Source organism: Spermophilus citellus, assembly GCF_964194105.1.
Source record: "Spermophilus citellus genome assembly, chromosome: 4".
Lineage (NCBI taxonomy): Eukaryota > Metazoa > Chordata > Mammalia > Rodentia > Sciuridae > Spermophilus > Spermophilus citellus.
The window spans coordinates 224486091-224505471 of NC_138185.1; the positions used below are offsets into that span (position 1 = coordinate 224486091).

The window sequence follows — 19381 nt, forward strand, 5'->3', positions numbered from 1 at the left end:
GTGATCCAACAGTCCCTCCTAGCTGTGTCCCCAAAAGAATTGAAACAAGGACATGAATGTAATTAATGCCACTGAACTGTACTCCTAAAAAGCAGTTTGGATGGTAAATTTTATATCATGTGCTTTATTTTAGCATAATTTCAAAAATAGGTATTTTTTTAAAAAATACTATATTTTTTAAATATACATTTTTTAAAAATATGGTACTCATTCATGGTTATTACATTTCTAGAATGAATTCCAAGAAGTAAAACAAAAGTTTACTACTTAAACAAAAAAAATCTTGAAACATATTTCCAAATATTCTCTGAAATCATTATCTGAAGTTGCAGTCAGGTACAATGTTGTACACCCGTAATCCCAGCAACTCAGGATAAACTACCATTAAATGCCATTAATCTGCCATTTTAGGAAAAAATTGACATTAGCATATTTATAGTATTTATATTTCCAAATCAGAAATATACCTTGTTTGTTCAAGTCATTATTTCTTATCTATATTTTGTTTTATCAATAATTTCTTGATCTCAGTCTTTAAAGAACTACTTTATATGCATAAGGTTTTTAAAGAGTGTGGAGGGGAATCACTAATAAAGTTGGGATCCTTTGATCTTAGATCATTAGGAAAAATACATGAAAAAGTGTCTTCCTTTTCTGTCCACGTTGTGCTTCTCGCTGATGCTCCTGGGGTCTCTGGGACAGGCGCATCTCCCCAGACTATCTCACATGAGTGTTGAATCTGGCCGGAGGTCTCGTCCTGTTGAAGGTGCAGACCGCAGCAAGCATGGGCTTCTGATCCTTCCCAAGCCCCTGAGTGCTCTATTCCCCATGAGTTCCCTGGTGTGGCTCCTGGGGAGGGGAGGTACACTGAGTGGAAGTGAGTGCAGCAGTACCTCAGCACTGAGGGCTGGTGGTGGTCCTCTTCTTGAAGCCCTGGGCAGGGGAGAGGTCCTTGGAGACAAGTGGACAGACAGAATCTGAGTTCAGGTCACCTGACTCGAGGCTTGGTCTTTTTATTTAACCGTGTCTGCTGCTCAGGTAGCATTGTTGCCAGGGCAGGCGTGAGGCCAGCAGTGTGCACTCATAGGGAGACAGCCTTGGGGTGGTGTCTGCTCTTGGGGCTCAGGCCCACTGGAAGCTGTTGGACCTGCCATGGAGTCCTGCAGTTCTCAGCCCTGGGGAGAAGGGGTGGATAGGATTCTGGTCACTGCTTTTCTGACCATCACACAGCTGTTGGCACGGTTGCATCTACCCTCTTACTGCGGGGAAGACCAGGAAAGCACCTCCAAATGGGTGCAGCGGTGCCCTCATCTGCTGAGGTGTGTGGCATCCAGGCCCACAGGTGTCATGGCCACCCAGCAGCAGCACGTTTCTTTTGCTGCAAATTGTGTTTTGGAGTTACGGGGCTTTTTGGTTCTTATTCACAGGTGGAGCCAAATGGGTGAGGTGGGGATTGTGTGGGAAATGATACAAAGGAAAACTTTCTTGTTTGTACAAAGAAGTGAGGAGATAGCTTCTGCTCTGCTAAAGAGGTTTTTCTTAGGTTTATTTCTTTTCATTTGGCACTGGTGTCTCTCTGTGGGAGTCGCTCCCTGCCACCTCCAAGCACTCCAGGTCAGAGTGACCTTTCTTCTTGGATCAACTTTTTCATTAACTTTGTCTGAAGACAGGAAACCAGGATCTGAATGTTGCTTTTAATAACATCCCATCAAAAGTTAGTGAAATATCAATTTTGAATCTAAACAAAATATCTAAAACCTAAATAAAAGAATCTGATATGTTGACATCTTTAAGCTCCAGAAGAAAGCACCACAGGGGCTGGGATTGTGGCTCAGTGGTAGAGCGTTCGCCTCACATGTGTGAGGCCCTGGGTTTGATCCTCAGCACCACATAAAAATAAATAAATAAAGGTATTGTGTCCAACTACAACTACAAAGTAAATATTAAAAAAAAAAAAAAGAAAGCACACTTTTTATGTCTGTTTTAGCTCCCACAACCATGTGGAATAAGGACTTTAATTTGTAGCACTTTCTAGCTATTGAATACAAAGCAGCCTTCATTTTTCATATAGTTTTTCAATCTATGTTTTTCAGAGGGTGGGGAAACAACTAGGTCTCAGGGAAAACAAGTGTGTGGGGATTATGAATTCATAACTTGCCCACTTGGTGGTAGGGGAAGTTGAACAAGAGTCTGGACTAATGAATTGGAATTATGTAATATTTAAATAGCCATTGGCTTTAAATCACTGGCTGGCTGTAATGATACATAGGATGTACATGTGAAAGTACAACTAGAAAGGAGAAGATGGACGGGGGACATAAAGTGCCCTGAATTTGGGGTACCAGGGAAATGCCAAAATGTAAAGTTCCCACAGAACACCTCCTATGCGCACACCTTTTTTTTTTCTCTCTCTCTCAGAATCATTTGTTTACAGTCTGGCTGGGGATTGTGGCCTCCAGTCTGTCCCCGGAGAGATGGGTTTTCTGCCTGAAAGTTACTGAGAAATGAAGACTGCAGAAAGCCGGAAAATGCCCAGGCTCTCAGTGCACACTGACAGCCAAGCAGAACGCTCTTTCCATTTGCAGGGTTTTTTTGTTTTTTTTTTTTTTTTTTTTTTCAGTGTCATTTTAAGTTGCAGCTTCCAGCCAATCAGCGAGCTCCGTGCCTGCTGACGTCACTAGCCAGCCAGTTCCCTCCAGCTGCAGAGAGCTTCAGTTTGTCTTTTTTTTAAACTAAAATGGAGGCTGGTTTCTTGCCCTAGGAGTACACTGCCTTCCCCGCAGGAGTCTAGATGTTGACATGTAATAAGGCGGGCAGCGGGATGGTGGTGGATGCGGCCAGCTCCAATGGGCCTTTCCAGCCCGTGGCCCTTCTCCACATTCGAGGTGAGTTATTGTGTGTTCCACTGACCGGAACCTTCCGTGGGTAGTTAATAAATGGCTATTGTGCTTCAGATAGGAAAAGCAGGAAGTCCCTTCAGCAGAATTCACTCCACTTTGCTGCAGGCTTCACGGGAGCAGATGGGGTGTGTCACTGCCGTTTGGCATTTTACAAACTACTTACAGAATCTGCCGCTCGAGAGAGGCCTTGCATGCATAGTTCAAAGCTGGTTTTTCTGCTTTCAGCTCGCTCTCCCATCCCCCTTTCGAAGCTGTGCTGATGTCAAAGGATGTGAAGTCACTGCCCGGGGAAGGTATTGGGTGGGGGTAGGAAGGAGAGGCGGGCCGGCCAAGCCGGGCCAAGTTGCTGTCGGTACGCAGAGTTTCTGTTACATTGGTGTTGCTTAATACTGCAAAGGCTTTGCCGGGGACATATCTAAAAATTAAAGATAAATTGCAATCTGAAAATATGCAGAATTCATCAGAAAAGAGCTTCCTTTAGAAGGACTATCATTCTTGCCATAGAGCCTTTTTTAAAGAAATGTGCTCATGCTTTGAAATCTGTTGGGGGTTGTAATTTTTAAGATGTTACCATTTTCATGGAGTAATACAAGCTATTCAGCATGCACATAGGCTGTGTGTTGCCATTTGGTGTTTAAATTTAAGATGGCAACAAGTTTCTAGGGTGTGCAGACATCATTATTTTAATAATCGCAGTTTGCCTTTTTACAGTTGGTACATCTTTGGGGTTCAGATTTAGCTTAAAAACGCAGTTCCTGTTAGTCGTGTTGAATTGTTACCAGGGTAGTACATACTTAGTTGGCATTTTAAGATATTTGTTATGTAAATTTTGCTCGTAACTGGGTGAAAGAGAAAATGGTGTTAAGCCTCACCAGATCACTTTTTAAATATAAGGTCACAGCTTTTCCCTCATACAAAACAGTTTTCACTATCAAAATCTCCTTAAGGACCTGTGCGAAGGAAGGGTGGGTGCAGGATCTCTAGGTGACTAACAATCCCTGTGACTAAAATGCTGGGCAGGATTTTTCAGGTCCTAGGGTGTACCCAGGAAGATAGAAGCACGTGAACACCCAGCCTGTTAGAATGAAATGCATGTTTCTTTTCTCCCCAAACCCTCTTTGACAGAGCTGGTGGAAATCAGCTTTCACTATAACCAAATATTTTAGGGTCAGTTGTGAATTTATTGTTTGGCTGTGCAGCCAGCCAAGAAACAGGATGACTACAGTTAACATTAGGTGTTCTAGCTGCAGAACCCAAGTGGTCAAGAGCAAAATGTAAATTGTTTGGATTTCAGTTTGATCTTAAATACTGAATAGTTAGCAGTTAAAAAGAAAAAAATTTGATTGCATATAAAATTAAGATTTTTCGTTTGTGGGTCTTCTGATTTTTATTAGCTACCTAATGTACTCGTTACCTTTTGAATTATGAATTTATTCTGAAATAGAATCATTTGATTTTATATGTTAAACCACCACTGCTGCTATTGTTAATTCCAAGACCTTGTTTGCTGTTAATTCCAAGATCTCATTTGCCCAGTTTGGATTTTTCCCTGTGGCTGTTCACTGTGTAATTGCAGCAGGGAAACCAGTGAAGTGTATGAACTTGAAAAAGACTTGACTTTTTTACAGAGCAACCTTTAGACTAACTACTAATTCAAATGGTGAGGGTATTTCTATTTTTAAAACTCAAAGAATGCTTGATTTACTCCTAAGAACTTCTTTTTTTTTTTAATTTATTTTTTAGTTTTAGTTGAACCTTTATTTTATTTATTTACTTTTATGTGGTGCTGAGGATCAAACCCAGGGCCTTGCATATGCTAGGCGAGCGCTGTACTGATGAGCCACAACCCCAGCCCCCCTAAGAACTTCTTAGAGCAAGCTTGTTAATACGAGGTTTCAAAAATGTGTTTTATTTATTGAGCTCTTAGATTCTTAGTTGAACCTCCGATTAGCAGCTGCTGTGTGCCAAAAGTGACTAGGATATAGCCCCTGCCCCAGAGGAGCTTATGATTCTGTGGGAGAGACCCAGCCATGGGGAAAGGGCACAGGAGGAACTCCCCATGGGCAGGGTGCTCTGGAGGGAGCAGGGAGCTGGGAAGAAGGCGGCACAGGAGAGGGTTTGGTCTGAGTTATCTGTTTGCTCATCCATCCCATTTAGGGAGGAGGCGGGTAGCTCACTCAGAATGGAAAATAACTTACCCAAGGTCTCATGGCTGGCCCTTAGTGGGCCCAAAATCAAAACCCTGATGGCTTTTTTGTTTGGAATCTTTTTTTTTTTTTTTTTTAAACTTACTTTAAGTAGAAATTCGAGCTGTTTGTAGAACATCTACTGCAGGGTTACAGTGGTGTATTTACCCACTGCCATATCACCTGTTCAGTTCAGCAGCCTCTTTTCACAGGATGGTTTTGCACCCGGTATTTTACCAATACTGTATGTGTGTCAGTATCTATCGTGTGTGCTGGGCAGGGTCCTAACTTGGAATACAAGCAAGCACAATGGCCCAGCTTTCACAGTTTACAGTTCACTGGGGATGGAAGGCAGTTAACAAGTAAGTAAAAATGACCACCCGATGACTTGTAGTTCTTGTTGGTTTACAGTTATTGTATACCAGATAATATGAAGCTTGTGGTCATTGTAGTGAATAAGCATATCCTAGGAGTTCGAGTGTGAAAGGGATATATTTTAACTCAGTGCAAACCTTTCTAAGGAGAGAGAGTGACCCAGAACTTGATGACTGTAAATTTAGCTTGATGACTTAGATCCTGTACTTCCAGCACTGCCCAAGAAAACTGCCTGCAGTGGTGGGAATGTTCTCTGTGCTCTCTGTTGCCTTAGCCACTGGCCACATGTGACTGTTGAGCCAAGAAGCTGGATTTTTAACTTAATTTTAGTTATCTTAAATTTAAAATGTGTCTAGTGGTTACTGAATTGAACCGCACAGTTCTAGACTGGAATTGGCAAACATTTTCGGAAAAGGGCCAGATTGTAGATATTTTTGGCTGTGTGAGCAAACGCAGCCATAGACAGTAAAGGAATAGGCATGTCTGTGGTCCAATAAAGTTTTATTTACAGAAACAGGAGGCAGGCTGGATTCGGCCCCTGGGCTTCAGGCAACTAACCCTGTTCTAGGCTAATCCTTGATTTTTGGTTGCCTGTTTCCTGGAGGTTCCCAGTACTGCCTCTCCTGCCCTTGATGGCCAGGCCAGGTGGAGGTGGGCTGGGATTTGGTGGCCATTTCCTCCTCCCACCCATTCAAGAGCTAGGTTTAAGGCAGTGAGAGCCAGGCCAGAACAAGGTTAGTGGCCAGGGAAACCATGAGAAGCCCGGCATCTCTTCCAGCTGGCCTCTGTCCGGGCCTCCAGGGACTTCTCTCACCTGTCCTAGTCCATGGGGGAGGCTTTGCAAGCCCTGTGGAACCTGGAGAGCAAATCATTCTTTTTGAGTAAGATACTTCTGGAAGTGAACATCTACTCAGGGGAACCTGTGGTTTCTCACAAGTACATGCTGAGTTGCCAGCCCAGTGGTCTTCACCTTTCTCAGAAAGACACACAGGAAGCACGTGAAGAAGCAAAACCCTGGTTTTCATTTCCTGCCACACTGAATCTCATGACTTACTCAGTGTTAACAATAATGATATGCAGGTTGCTGAATTTAGAATACACCTGCATGGCGCCATCAGTAAGCACTGGTGAGCGTGCAACCTGTTTCCCATGTTACCAAAATTAAGAAGGAGAAATATTTGAATGACAAAAACAAAAGACCCTTCAAAAGAAGAGCAAAGCAGTGAGTGATTCTTTCTCTCTGAAGAGTGTCTCAACTCAAGATCCCAACGTCATAGATGCCTAATTACTGTGTAGCTGCAGTTAGTTCTCTGTGAAGTAACTGTTCAGAAACACACCTATACACCTGAACACGGGTGAGCCTGTATACAAAGGTGTTTTTTGTATGTCCCTGGGGTGGAAGGTAACCTTAGTAACAGACAGCCCTCTGGGGGGTGGTTGTGTAAAGTGCACACCTTTTGATAATTAGTCTTGCCCTTGAACTTGGGCATAACATCTACTCATGGGGTTTCTTTATAGTAGAAGCTGCTGCCTAGAACTTCTTCACTGAGATGTGTTAAATCATGTAGAGAAATGAAAAGAGAGAGAGATAAGTTATTAGTCAAGTTTTTCAATCTAGGAAGAGGACAAATGGAAACTCAGACCTGGTTTGAGGCACATCCTGCTTCCAGTTGCTTGTGTCAGATGTGATTGTAACTTGTTCATCCTGTAGCATTTGGCCAATCCCAGCAAGCTTTTGTGAGCACCAGTGTACTCGCTCCTGTGTGCAGGATGAGCGGGACAAATTCAGGTGTGTCTTCTCCCCAGAGTCACCCAGCCTGAGATCCTCAGTAAAGGACTACTGCCCCGGAAGCTGCTACTGGTGATTGTCCTGGAGGGAGGAGAGCATCGATTGAGCACCTTCAGTGTGCCGGGCCAGAGTTCCTTGTGTCTGTTCTCTCCTTGAATCTGCCCAGCACTGTGAGGCATTGTTTATGATTTTTGTTTTCCTGGAAGAAAAAGGAGAGCCCCTTGCCCAGGGCCACACAGAAAGTTGAGAGCCTGGCACAGTCTGAGCTCAGCACAGCTCCCATCCCCCCTCTGCTCCAGGGTAGTTTTCAGTGTGGGGAGGTGGGAAAGTCTCTACCATAGGCACCTCTTGGTTTGCACTGCTCTCCTCAGAGTGCAGTATACCTTGGAGTGTCTGGAGCTTGGCACCTGGGCTTGCAGGTGTCATTCTTGGTGTGTGGAAGCTCCTTCTTCTCCGCCATCCCACTTCACTTCCCACGTCTGCCAGGCATTACTTTCTGGCTGTTTTCTTCTTTAGAAAATCGTGAGCATCCTAAAGACAGTCATTTGGGTTCCAGCTCTCTCATGGGGCACTGAGCATGGTTTTAAGTCATTGTCAGCGCATTGAAAAGAAAAAAGTTATCTCTTTGAATACTCACTAAGACAATAACTATCCAGTGTATTTCTTGGCCAACTACCTGGTCGGTGGGAAGGACCTACCAAGCTCAGGAGATGCTGCCCATTCCTGCCTGGCCTTACTGAGACTAGACCTCCTCTCTTTGGCCCAGGGGAAGGTTGACATATGGAGAACTTTAGCAGGGTAGTTTTCTGTCACTAATATGCTTTTTTTAAAAATTATTTTCTTTTTAATCTTATAAAGACATTGGCTCAAGTGCACAGTTGTGTGGACATCCTACCACAGCAAATTAAGGTCTGATTTTATTTTAGGTCCTTGAACTATTTATAAATCAAAACCCTCTAGTTTAAAAATAAAGACTGAAGTGATAAGACAGTGAAATACAACAAGTAAATCTAGATCAGATCCTTGTAATAAAAAACACAAAATCGAACCTATAGAAGACATTTCGGAACATTTGGGGAGAGCTAAGTACAGAGTGACACTGGCTGCTGTGGGAGTGCTGTGCTTGCCCAGGTGCGTGCAGGTGGTGTGGTTTTTAAGGAGCTCCTCGTTGTTGGGGAATGTGAGGTGTCTTGTTCTCTGTAACAGACTCAGACTGGAAAGAACAATGGGGCAACAGTTGTTGCTTCTAGGGAAGGAGATACACCAATGTTCACTCAGCTTCTAGATGGATCAGTGTTTGAGGGAAATATCTTTAAGAAGGTTCTGCTTAACACAAAAATGTGCAAATCAAATGCAGTAGTTTGGAAGCTGTTTCAGTGAGCAGCAGTCTTGTGTGGTGGAGATTTTGCCCCCCATCACTGACTCATAGCCCCATGGATGGCCTGCCCTGTCATATCAAAGGTGTTTGGGATGTTCACTTTGTTTGCTGTTCACGGGAATTTTTACTGGTCTTAAGAGTAAAGCACACTGGGAGAGAAAACCAAGGTTCCTCTGAAGTTGAGATGCTCATGGTTAGTGGTCAAGGGTAAGAATGAGGTCTGGAGCCTCACCAGAGTCAGATCCCACCCCACACCCTCTTGCCACTGACTAGCTGAGCCATGGTGGGAAAATGAGGCCCTCTCTGTACCTAGAAATTAATACAGCCTACCTCTTTGGAGTCTGTGAGGTTAAGTAAATAAATACGGGTAAGTTGCTTAAAATGGCGTCTGGAGTGTTATAAGACAGTTCAAGTGTTAGTGGTGGCCATGGTGACCCCTTTTGTAGGTCACATGTGGTACTTCAGAGCTCAGCAGTTTAACCACAATCTGTTTTAATTTTCTACAGCTGTATTACCTATATTTGTTCATCTTGAACCTCATCTGTCCATCTATCTGTCTCTCATTTCCGGAGCCTTTTCATCTCTTGCAGTCTAGTTGGCATTTTGCCACTGAAAGCAGTTAGTGTCTTCTATACTCTAGAGGGTGTGAAATCAGCTGCCCAGATGAATCCAGGCGCCACCTCCATGGCCTCTGCCCCAAGTTACTCACTGGTCCCCGTCCATCTTTATGTCCAGAGGAAAGTAATGACTTGGTACGGACACTGTTAACCCCTGGAGAGAGTTCAGCATAAGGAGGTTTATGTTTAAAAGCCAGAAAAGCATCTGTGACTAATCATAAACAGTGTGACTTCAATGTGTCCTTCCCTTTAGTCGCTATAAATGCAGATGTTGCTCTCTGCTACTTTTAGCCACTTCACTTTCCAAAGGCTCGTCATGTTGTGTCAGACCTCATTGCATTAAACTCTGCTGAATTCCTGATTTGTTCCCACCACCATGGGGTCTCAGTGTGTTATTCAGGCCGTCCTTAAACTCCTGGGTACAAGTAGTCTTCCTGCCTCAGCCTCCATAGTGGCTGGAACTGTAGGCATGTACCACAGCACCTGGCTAGTGCTGTTTTTTTTTTTTTTTTTTTTTTTTAATTAGATAGATCTGAGCTATAACCCTTGAAATTTTAGTATAGTGGTGGGGGTGAGGTTGTAGCTCAGTGGTAGAGCACTTGCATAGTATGTGTGAAGCACTGGGTTTGATCCCTGGCACCACATAAAAATAAAAACAAATAAAATGAAGGTATTGTGTCCATCTACAACTAAAAATAATAATTTCTTAACAAAATTAGTATAGTGATATTTCCAATCAAATTTGAGCTATTAACACTGTTGGATTAGGGAGTTTTTGGCCTCTTCTTTGACATATGGCAACTTTTTTATCATACAGCTGAATTTTTGTCTGTTGTATTATTCATAAGCAATGTGTTCTGATCATGGTATTTTAATTTGTAAAATGATGAGATTAGTGATGTGTCACTCTAGGGAGCAAGCCTAATTCTTCTCTACTTTCCCAGCCTTTCATTCTTGGTAGGCTTGAAGGAAGACCTGGGGAAGGGCTGTACCTGTGTGTGTTTGGAGGCACTTTGTGGACATGGACAGCTAGCGATGGAGTTTTTCCAAACTCGTGGCCTGGGTGGTAGGCCAAGAACATTTGATAGCCACTTCCTCGGAACTCAGACTCTGGGGGTGCCCTCAGTCCACACAGAAGAGCACCTCCAGGGTGGCCTATGGATCTTCAGTTGCTGAGCTGCTTTCAGGGGTCTGCAAGGCCAAGGCTATCGTCACAGAGATTCCATACTGCTGGGTTCCAAGGCAGCAGGGGTAAAACGGTTCCTTCATGAGGGCCGTGGTGTCCAAGGGCAGCCATTCTGCCCTGCACACACGGTCAGACCTGAGGCTGTCCAGGGTGGAGCCTGAAATCACCAGTTCAACTCCCAGTGCTAATCTCACTCCTGCTGGGATTGGTGGTATTGCTAGCAAAGGGACTTTCCTACATATGGTGGAAGGTCCAATAACTTAGCACACCACTCTGTTTCCAGCGACTAGGATAAATGAAGCCACATAACACACACAGGAAGAGGGCTGTTCAAAGTGTGAGACACACCACTGGATTTTAACATAATTGAACAATTCAGTATGGTTTCACATACCACATTGTAACTTATCTTTAAAAAGCTATCAATTGTTGAACTTTGGTGTAGGATCAGAGAATATCAAAACTTTTTTAGAAAGGCCATTAAAGTACTCCCTTTTTCAGAAACATCTCTGTATTGGTTTGAGCTTTTTTGATTTCCCATATACTTCAGCCAAAACAATGTATCATGGTACCTTGAATACAGGCTCAGATGGGCAAAGCTACCTGTCTTCTGTTGAGTCAGAGGTGAAAGATGTATACCAAAATGCAAAATAGTGCCATTTTTCTCCCTGATTTTTTAAAATAACTTTCATAAAGATGTTATTTAACATGAAATGGACCTATTGCTATTTTAAATGGGTTAATACGTAAATATTTTTTAAATTCCCTGTCATAGTCAGTATTACTGGCTATAACCTATGTAAGTAAAGCTCTTTTGGGTCCTCACACTTTCTAAGAGTGTAAATAGGCCCTGACACCACAAAAATTGAAAATGCCAGGCCTAGGAACTCTAGCATGAGCTGGAAGTGCCCCCTGACCCTGTGTATGCCAAACCTCTGTGTTTTCTCTCTTCCCTCTCAAAAAAAAAAAAAAAAAATTGGGGCTGGGGCTGAGTGATAGAGCACTTGCCTAGCATGTGTGAGGCACTGGGTTCCATCCTCAGTACTGCATAAAAATAAATGAATGAAATAAAGGTCTATCAACACTAAAAAAATTATTAAAAAAAAAAAAAGTAGGAACAGCAACATGAACCCAGTCACCAGCCAGCCTTGTAAATGTGTCTCTAGGGCCATCCAGGTAACAGCAAGCATCTGGGGCCAGCCAACCTGCAACCTCTCCTGCCTTTAGTTGGTTTCCCTTTCTCTTTTCAAATTTTTAATCAATCAATTACTAAAGTAAACCTAACCTTTTTTTTTTTTCTTAATTACATCTGAAACTAAAATTCTCCCTGATCTGGTGATCCTGCAGATTGTCCCCCACATTCCCCGTATTTCACAATGACTATTTGGAGTTTGCTGTGTGCTATCCCAGAGGTACCTTGTCCCACCCCAGAGCATCTCCGTTTATCTGCATAAGTAACGTATTCATTCACAGATAATACATAGAGAGTGGTTTCTCTTTATTTCTTAAGGGGAAAAAAATTTGACAGAATAATTTTTCTTGTTTGTTGAAAGCTCTCCTCAATGGTCAGCTGTTGCCCTGAACTGTGTTACATCTTATTATCCTGTCTCACATCTTATTATCCTGTCTCGTGCTATGTGTACATATGTGGCATGAACGTTTTGGTGTGGTTTTTGGTGTGGTCTCCTGCGCCTTTGTGTGTTTGGTTTTCAGACTAGGTACGTGTCTAGAAGGGGAGGCAAGTGCCTATGACCATCCTTGGATGTCACCAACACTCACCTCCCACAGCCAGCAAACACAGCACTCTGCTCTGCACTCATTTTACAGGTGTCAAAAATGGCAAGGCCAGAGTAAAACCTTGCCTTGCCTGATTCTAGATTGGAGGCTTCTGCCTCATCAGACTGTCAGAAATGTGGGGTTTTATTCCTCTGTTCTTCAGACCTGGTCCTGAGGAAGCATTTTAATTTAGAGAACATCACTTACCCTTTTAACCCTTGACCTTTACTAGGTGTTGGAAAGTTTGAGGTCTTGCTCATCAGAGACCCTTCCCCACATACACATCCTTTCTAGAATTAGCAGCTCAAATCATACAGGAATCCAGAACTGCTGGATCCTGGTTACAAGCCCAGCAGTGTAATGGGGTCCACGGTTAGGTAGATGCACCTTGCTGAACCACCATGGAACTGTGTTCTCGCCAGAAATGCATTTAATTCCTTATTTTCAAGGAAGTTAAAAGAAAGGAACTTAGATTCACATTTCAGTCTGATATTCCCAAGAATAAGAAACACAAAATGAAAATGAACAGATTTCTCTTATTCGCTCATTAGTTAAAAGAAATGTCCTGCCAGTAGACTATCCAATGGGCATGGGTTTGTTGTTTTTGTTGTTTTAAGAATCTTAACGTTCAGATATCCTTTTTCTTTAAATCACAAATGGCATTTACTAGGCTTGTCATTACTATTAAACAACAGTTAAATTCATACTTTAAGCTAAAGTTAATTTTATGTTCTGAAATTTTTTATTTAGCTTACACTCCTCCCTACTTTCTATATATATATATATATATATATATATATATATATATATATATATATATAGTTGTTGATGTACATTTATTATTTATTTATTTATATGTGGTGCTGAGGATTGAACCTAGTGCCTCACACATGTTAGGCAAGCACTCTGCCACTGAGCCAAAAACCCAGCCCCCTACTTCCTTTCTTAAGAACTCCATTCTTTTATCTCTTTATTTCCTGGATGAGGCCATCTATCAGGTGTTGAAACCAACCCTTTTTTGTAAAGACAGTTTTAGGCTTTGTTATTGTTAAAACACAATATTGGTGATCTGAATCTTGCATTTTACTTCTAAATTTTATGCCTCATTTAATTGTCAGCTTTCAATATTTTTTTGAAATATTTTATGTTTTTTGCATTTTATGTTTGTGTGAGTTGGAATCATTACCACAGATTGTCCTGCCTTACCTACATTGGAAAGTACCTTTTGGTGGGGTGCTTGGGTATGGGCACACATGGGTTTGTGTAAAGCCAGATACCAGCTCGCACAGCTGGGCCTGCAGCTTGTTTGGCTAACCCAAGCCTTTGCGGATTTGAGCCTTTTCACTCTTTGTTTCTTACAAAAAGAGGAGGGCCAGAGTGAAGGTGAGCCACACATGAAGCTCCCTGAGTGATTTTTAACATTCCACTTCACATTTAAATGTGAAAAAAATAAAATAAAATAAAGGGAAGTTTAAGAAGCATGTTCTGGGAAGAGTTCTTTGGCAGGAAACAGGGACTTATCAGCCAAGTTAATAGCCTCAGCTGAGGCGTCCATAGTAACTAGACATGCCGCCTGGGTAAATATTTACCCAGTTATCCCTGCTGCAGAGCCCAGGCAGCTCCAGTGCAGCCACCAGAGCTGTGTCTTTCCTTTTATCAGGACACCAACGTTCATCTCTTCCAGCAATGTATACGGGGTAAAAATGGGAGTTCATAACCCACTTGAATCAAACTGTGAAATATGATATATTAAGAACTATGTAATGTTTTGAACGACCAACAATAAATTTAAAAAAAGAAATCGATGTTAACCTAGAAAAAAAAAAAAAAGAAAAAGAAAAAAAGTTTACTGGGAGCAGTTCCACATGCTTTCGGCAGCTCCCGGATGAGAATAGATAGGCTATTATTGTTTGTCATTAGCACCCAGGAACCTTTTTAATCTTCAAAGCTCCTTACAACTGTTCATTAACCACCGCCCTCTTTCCTGTGAGGTAGTAAACAGGTATTATTAGTCCCACTTTTACAGCTGTGGAAACTAAAGCAGAGAGGTTCCCCAACTTGCCTGAGGACCCAGAGGAGTTGGTGACAGAGACCAAGGATCACTTGGGTTTTCTGACTCAGATTTTGGGCCTGCGCTGCTCTGCATGGGCCTGGGAAGCTGCTCTTGCAGGTTCCTTTATCACAGAGACCCATCTCCGTGGCGCTTTCTGCACTCTGTTTGTACAGTGGTGTAGAGTGCAGTGCCACTGAAACCAGGTTAGTTGATCTTATGGTGTCATCTAGAAAAACAAGAGATGCAGATTCTGGGTCATGAAGGTAAGCCTCTTCCTTGGGGGTTTGTGGCTATGGGTGAAGTTAATTCAACCGGCCTTAAGTTGTCTAGCTGCACCATGACCTGGCATGGAGCTCCTGTTGGAAAGGTACAGGCTCATAACTTACCTAACTCTTGAGTCCACAGCCTCGCACATCCTGGGAGGTTCACCTTCCAGCTGCATTTTAAACAGACCTGGCGAGAGTATTTCAGTGTTGAACGTGAATTTTATACTGGTAAAGATGCTCGATGAGTAGTTTTTAGAATCTGGTAAAAAAAAAATTAGATATACTTTCTCTTGGTAGTGATAGAGTTTGGAGCTCTTGAGTAGAACAGAGAGGTATTCTTTTTTAAATTATTTTTATGTTTAGTTATAGATGGACACAATACCTTTATTTATTTTTATGTGGTCCTGAGAATTGAACCCAGTACCTCACAGGGTAGGCACGTGCTCCACCACTGAGCCAAAACCCCAGCCCCAGAGAAGCTTCCCCCCACCACTGAAAACTGGGTGTTTTGGTTTAGGCATCCAAGGGGCAACAAGTAGCAAAGCAGAAATATTCCTCAATGTATACAATGAGATAATGTTTACATTGTACTAAAAAAGAATCATGTTCCTGGTTTTAGCAAAGCTCTGCAGAATCCTCCTCATCCCCTGCTCTAGGAACCGAGTATGTCCTGTGTTGGTCGTGTAGCAGCCCTGCATTTGTTGTGTCACGTGAGGGTGAAATTCACACTAAAAACTTTTAGTTAACCGAGTTTATTTCAAAGGAAGGAGAGCTTCATGGAACATACCTAGCACAAAAAGTAGAACTGAGTTTTAACCTTTGGCCTAAGGCCTACCAGCTGGACAGCGCTCACCAGGCTAGTGTTTAGATAGCAGCAGTGTGGTGCTTACCCTCTGCGCAAGTGCTGGAGTTGTCAAGAGTGCTGTAGGTGCTTTGAGAGGCACAGAGGGGACAGCCCAGACGTCCTCCTCTGCTCGAGTTTGATAAGCTAATCAGTAGTCGCAGGATATATCTGTGGAGATGGGATCCAGCCTGCTGGAGCATGTGCTGGAGATGGGTTTGGCCAGGGGAAGAGAAAAATCCTGGAAAAGGGTTCAAATGAAGTAACCAGAAAAGCAGCAGCCCTTTATAAACTGATAAAAGGAGAACAGCAGAGAGCCATTAGTGGACGGATGGCAAGACAAAGCAGTGGGGTAGTGTGCCACTGTTGTCATTACACAAGGGGAGGTCGGGCTAAGAACACACGCATTATCTTTCCATGGATGTGGAGGACACTCTCAGCAACACCTGGTGGGTGGTGGTGTAGAATGGTTTGCACCATGGGTGTGTGCATATATGCATGTTTGAATCACACAAACATGTTACCTGTTCAAAAAAAATAAAAGGAAGCAAAAGCCTTATGCGATGGCTGCATCCCAGCGACTCGGGTCTGAAGCAGGAGGATTGCTGGTTTGAGGCCACCCTGGGCAATTTAGCAAAGCCCTAAGAAACCTAGCAAGACACTGTCTCAAGATTTAAAAAAATAAAAAGGGCTAGGGATGTGACTCACTGGCAAAGCACCCCTGGGTTCCATCCCCAGCACCAAAACAAAAGGAAAAGCATAGCATTCAAAGTGGGGGCACATGTCAGTAACTGAGTCAGGCAGCACAGCCTTTCTCAAGTGAATGCTGTGATGGTAGCCTGTGCTGTTGCCCAGGTAGTTCAGTACTGAAAGGCTGCAGTCGTGAGTTTGGATTTAAGACGTGGCTAGAAGTCTACTTTCCCAGTCCTTGTTATAGGGTATGCCCTCTCAGCTTTCCCAACCCTGTGGGAGGACAGGCTCTTGTCTGCAAGGACACCACAGTATAGGAATGCAGGTAAATGGCACTACTCGGTCACCTCTCAGCTTGCTCACCAGGGCCTCATTCAGGTCCTCTCCTGTTCAGCTGATATTTCATTCGTGCATTTCATTCAGTTCAGAATGAACCAGTGTTGCTATTTTAGATGCTGTCACTAGGTGGTCAGCCCTGTTCACTGCTGGTGAACCAACTCTGGCTGGCAAAACCAACTCTGCTGAAAACCAGAACTTTTAGTGTTATCTTTAGCAGGGGTGGTGTCAGAAATTTCTGTTGTAGGAAGGGGAATTTCAGAAGAAAGCTGGGAAGATAGGGCCTTGTGACTTTGATAGGAGGCCTCAGCAGAGAATTTTGAGGACAGAAAAATAAATGAGACCAAAGATGGTTGGAAATGTGGGAGGCCTGAGGGTGTGGCCAGTAGTGGTGCTCATCCCTCCACACAGCCAAGGCCTCTGCTCTGGGTGCCTGTTATGGTTTGGATGTGAGGTGTCCCCCCAAAAGCTCACGTGTCAGGCAGTGCAGGAAAGTTCAGAGAAGAAATGATTGGGTTGTGAGAACCTTAACCCAATCAGTGAATTAATCCTCTGATGGGATTGACTGAGTGGTAACTGGAGGAGGTGGGCGTTGGGGCTGTGGCTTTGGGCTATATATTTGTATCTGGCAAATAGAGACCCCTCTGTCTGCTTCCTGATCACCATGTGAGCTGCTCCACCACGTCCCAAGGAATGGAGCCAGCTTCCTATAGACTAAGACCTCTGAAACTGTGAGCCCTCAAATAAAACTTTCCTCCTCTACAATTGTTCTAGTTGAGTCCTTTGGTCACAGCAGAGAAAAAGCTGACTAAAACAGTGTGGGTCTCTGTCACCTTGTCCTTAGTTCTGTGGGACTTTGTGCTATCTCGATGGTGTCATTTGCAGTACAGACTTCTACTTCGGGCAAGCAGAAACTCTTAACATTCAGCTGAGCCCCAAATTCTTTATCTCACCTCAGAAATGGCTTTTACCAACTTTACACTGAAAAACCAGAAGCTTTGAAGATACACTCACAGATACACTCACAGTCAGCCTGTGCTAGTGTTGGATAGAAGTTCCGCCATCAGAGATGAAGGCAGCCATTTGCTCCCAGGCTATTAGCCTTGAAGCAAGAGAATGAGATGATTTTAAAAAATTAAAATACCTTCTGTGATGTTCAGATAAGTCATTATCCTCGTGACAAGTTCTGAGTACAGCTTTCTTTTTACACTGCTGCTTCCATAGTGCTGTGAGGTGAGAGATAAAGAGGTCACCCAGTTACAGAGTGGAAAGTAAATGTCACCACCAGGGCAGCCTTCATAAGACTGCTGGGCCTTTAGGGGACTGGGGAGATGGAACACGAGACCTGGCAGAGAAAACTGCATGGACAGTGAAGAAACACAGGGAAGCCTAGGGTCATGGTGGGACCATGGATGTGCGGCCATGTTGAGTACTTAGTGAAATGTGTCCACTCAGCAAATGCTTCTGGTGCCCAGTACCTGCTATAGGCGGCTAGGTGAGCATCCATGTACAAGTATAGCAGTGCCACGAGGCACACACCAGAGGAAAGCTGTTCAGGGATTGTGCCAGAGCCCAGAGGAAAAGCAGTTCACTCCGCTTTGGGGGAAAAGGTGTGTGCTGGTCTTAGTTTGTTCATTTTGCTGCTTTGGTTGTATCACTGACGAAGCATGATCCTTCTTGATATGTTGGTAACAATGATATGTTGGTATTGTGTCTTAATGTGTAAGAAAGACATGCCCTCCTTTTTGTGGGACATTACCATGCTTTTTTTGGCTACTTCCAGGGAAGAATTTGATTTGAATCAGCTTCAACTTTAGAACATCTTCAGAAGTGTATTACATGGGGAAAAACTTGTGAGAATCCAGTTAGAGGAACAATTCACCTTTGAATGGAATTATTCAGCAGTTTCAGAAACTGTTTTAAGCCAACAGGCTGATGGGCATGTCACCTTCTTAAGCTTCATATGAATTTGTAGCTGAAAATCCATTGCAGATCAGCTCTTCCTGTGTGATTGATAAGGTGGAACATGCCATCTGATTGTATGCAGTTCCTTAAGTTAGTAAGTAAAAGAGTTCATCTGTTATTTACACTAGCTAATGTTGTTTAATTTGTCCAAAGACATACTTATTTGAGCAGCAATATTATGATGTATATTCGAAAGCAAAATTTAAAAAGGAACCAGTGGGTAGCTTGGGACCTGGGGAGAGATTCTAACACTGGGCTCCTAAATACTACTTCATTTATAAAACCAAAGACTGGCAGGGCCAGTCATCCAGGCTAGAAAGCCCCTCCCTTGCAGTGTGCTGAGGGATGCACTGAAAGGCTAAGAGGACATGGTCGGTCTGAAGGGTGGAAAGAACCACCATGGAGGCTAAAATGATTTTCCTTTTCTCGTTCAAGATGTTAGTTGGAGACTTCAGATGCAGTTTGCCGAACAGCAGTCATCGTCAGCTTAGAAGTTGTGCATTAGGTAACAGGGTTTCTTGTCCTATCCTTCACACCATGGGACAGCCCAGGAGTCCTCTGAGTGTGGTCAGCACACAATGCCACTGGCTATACAGGGGATGGGGGTGGGATTTTAAGTCAGAGTTGCACGTCTGTTTAAGCTAAACACCCAGGTAAATGATGGCATGACCACAAAGATGTGTCAAAAACCTCAAAGGAGCTGGTAAATGGCTGGGGTGTGGGATGCCTGGGACCAGCCACCAGGGGCTCAGGCCTATCTAAAGAGGCCTTCCAGGCTCTTCCCCTTGGCTGCTGCTGCTTGCCTCTCCCTGGGAATCAGATCAAAGGGAGGGTGTTCAAGACATCACTAGAGAAGAGACCCCAGCAGAGGAGCCTGACAGAGGAGCCAGCCTTGGGGCCTTGGGTCAAATCCCAGAAGCACAGCTGGCTCCGTGTGTCCTCAGCTTTCCCTCAGGGGCTCGGTACATTTTCTGTTTGTGTCATCTGAAGCAAGTCACCCGTCCTGTTGAGTGTTGTCCAACT

The 19381-nt window shown here is 43.5% G+C and overlaps 1 protein-coding gene and 1 long non-coding RNA gene across 13 annotated transcripts in view; one reads left to right on the forward strand and one right to left on the reverse strand.

Annotated features, from left to right (window-relative positions):
* Positions 1 to 19381, forward strand: part of PPP2R5C (protein phosphatase 2 regulatory subunit B'gamma) — a 147085-nt gene that overhangs the window by 40870 nt on the left and 86834 nt on the right. For 4 of the 11 annotated variants that reach the window (XM_081293413.1, XM_081293419.1, XM_081293412.1 and 1 more), the window contains exon 1: positions 2657 to 2885. The exons of the other annotated variants lie outside the window; for them this stretch is intronic. In XM_081293413.1, coding sequence (XP_081149539.1) covers positions 2792 to 2885 — 94 coding nt within the window. In that variant the 5' untranslated portion in view covers positions 2657 to 2791. Of the gene's footprint in view, positions 1 to 2656; positions 2886 to 19381 lie in introns of those variants that run through there. 11 annotated transcript variants of the gene reach the window in all.
* Positions 105 to 3164, reverse strand: LOC308648606. Of its 2 annotated transcripts, none has more exons than XR_014021881.1 (2): positions 3064 to 3164; positions 105 to 1175 (listed from the first exon to the last, which is right to left on the reverse strand). It is a non-coding gene; the product is annotated as an uncharacterized lncRNA (long non-coding RNA). The 2 variants fall into 2 exon arrangements; XR_014021882.1 differs by lacking the exon at positions 3064 to 3164 and adding an exon at positions 2499 to 2598.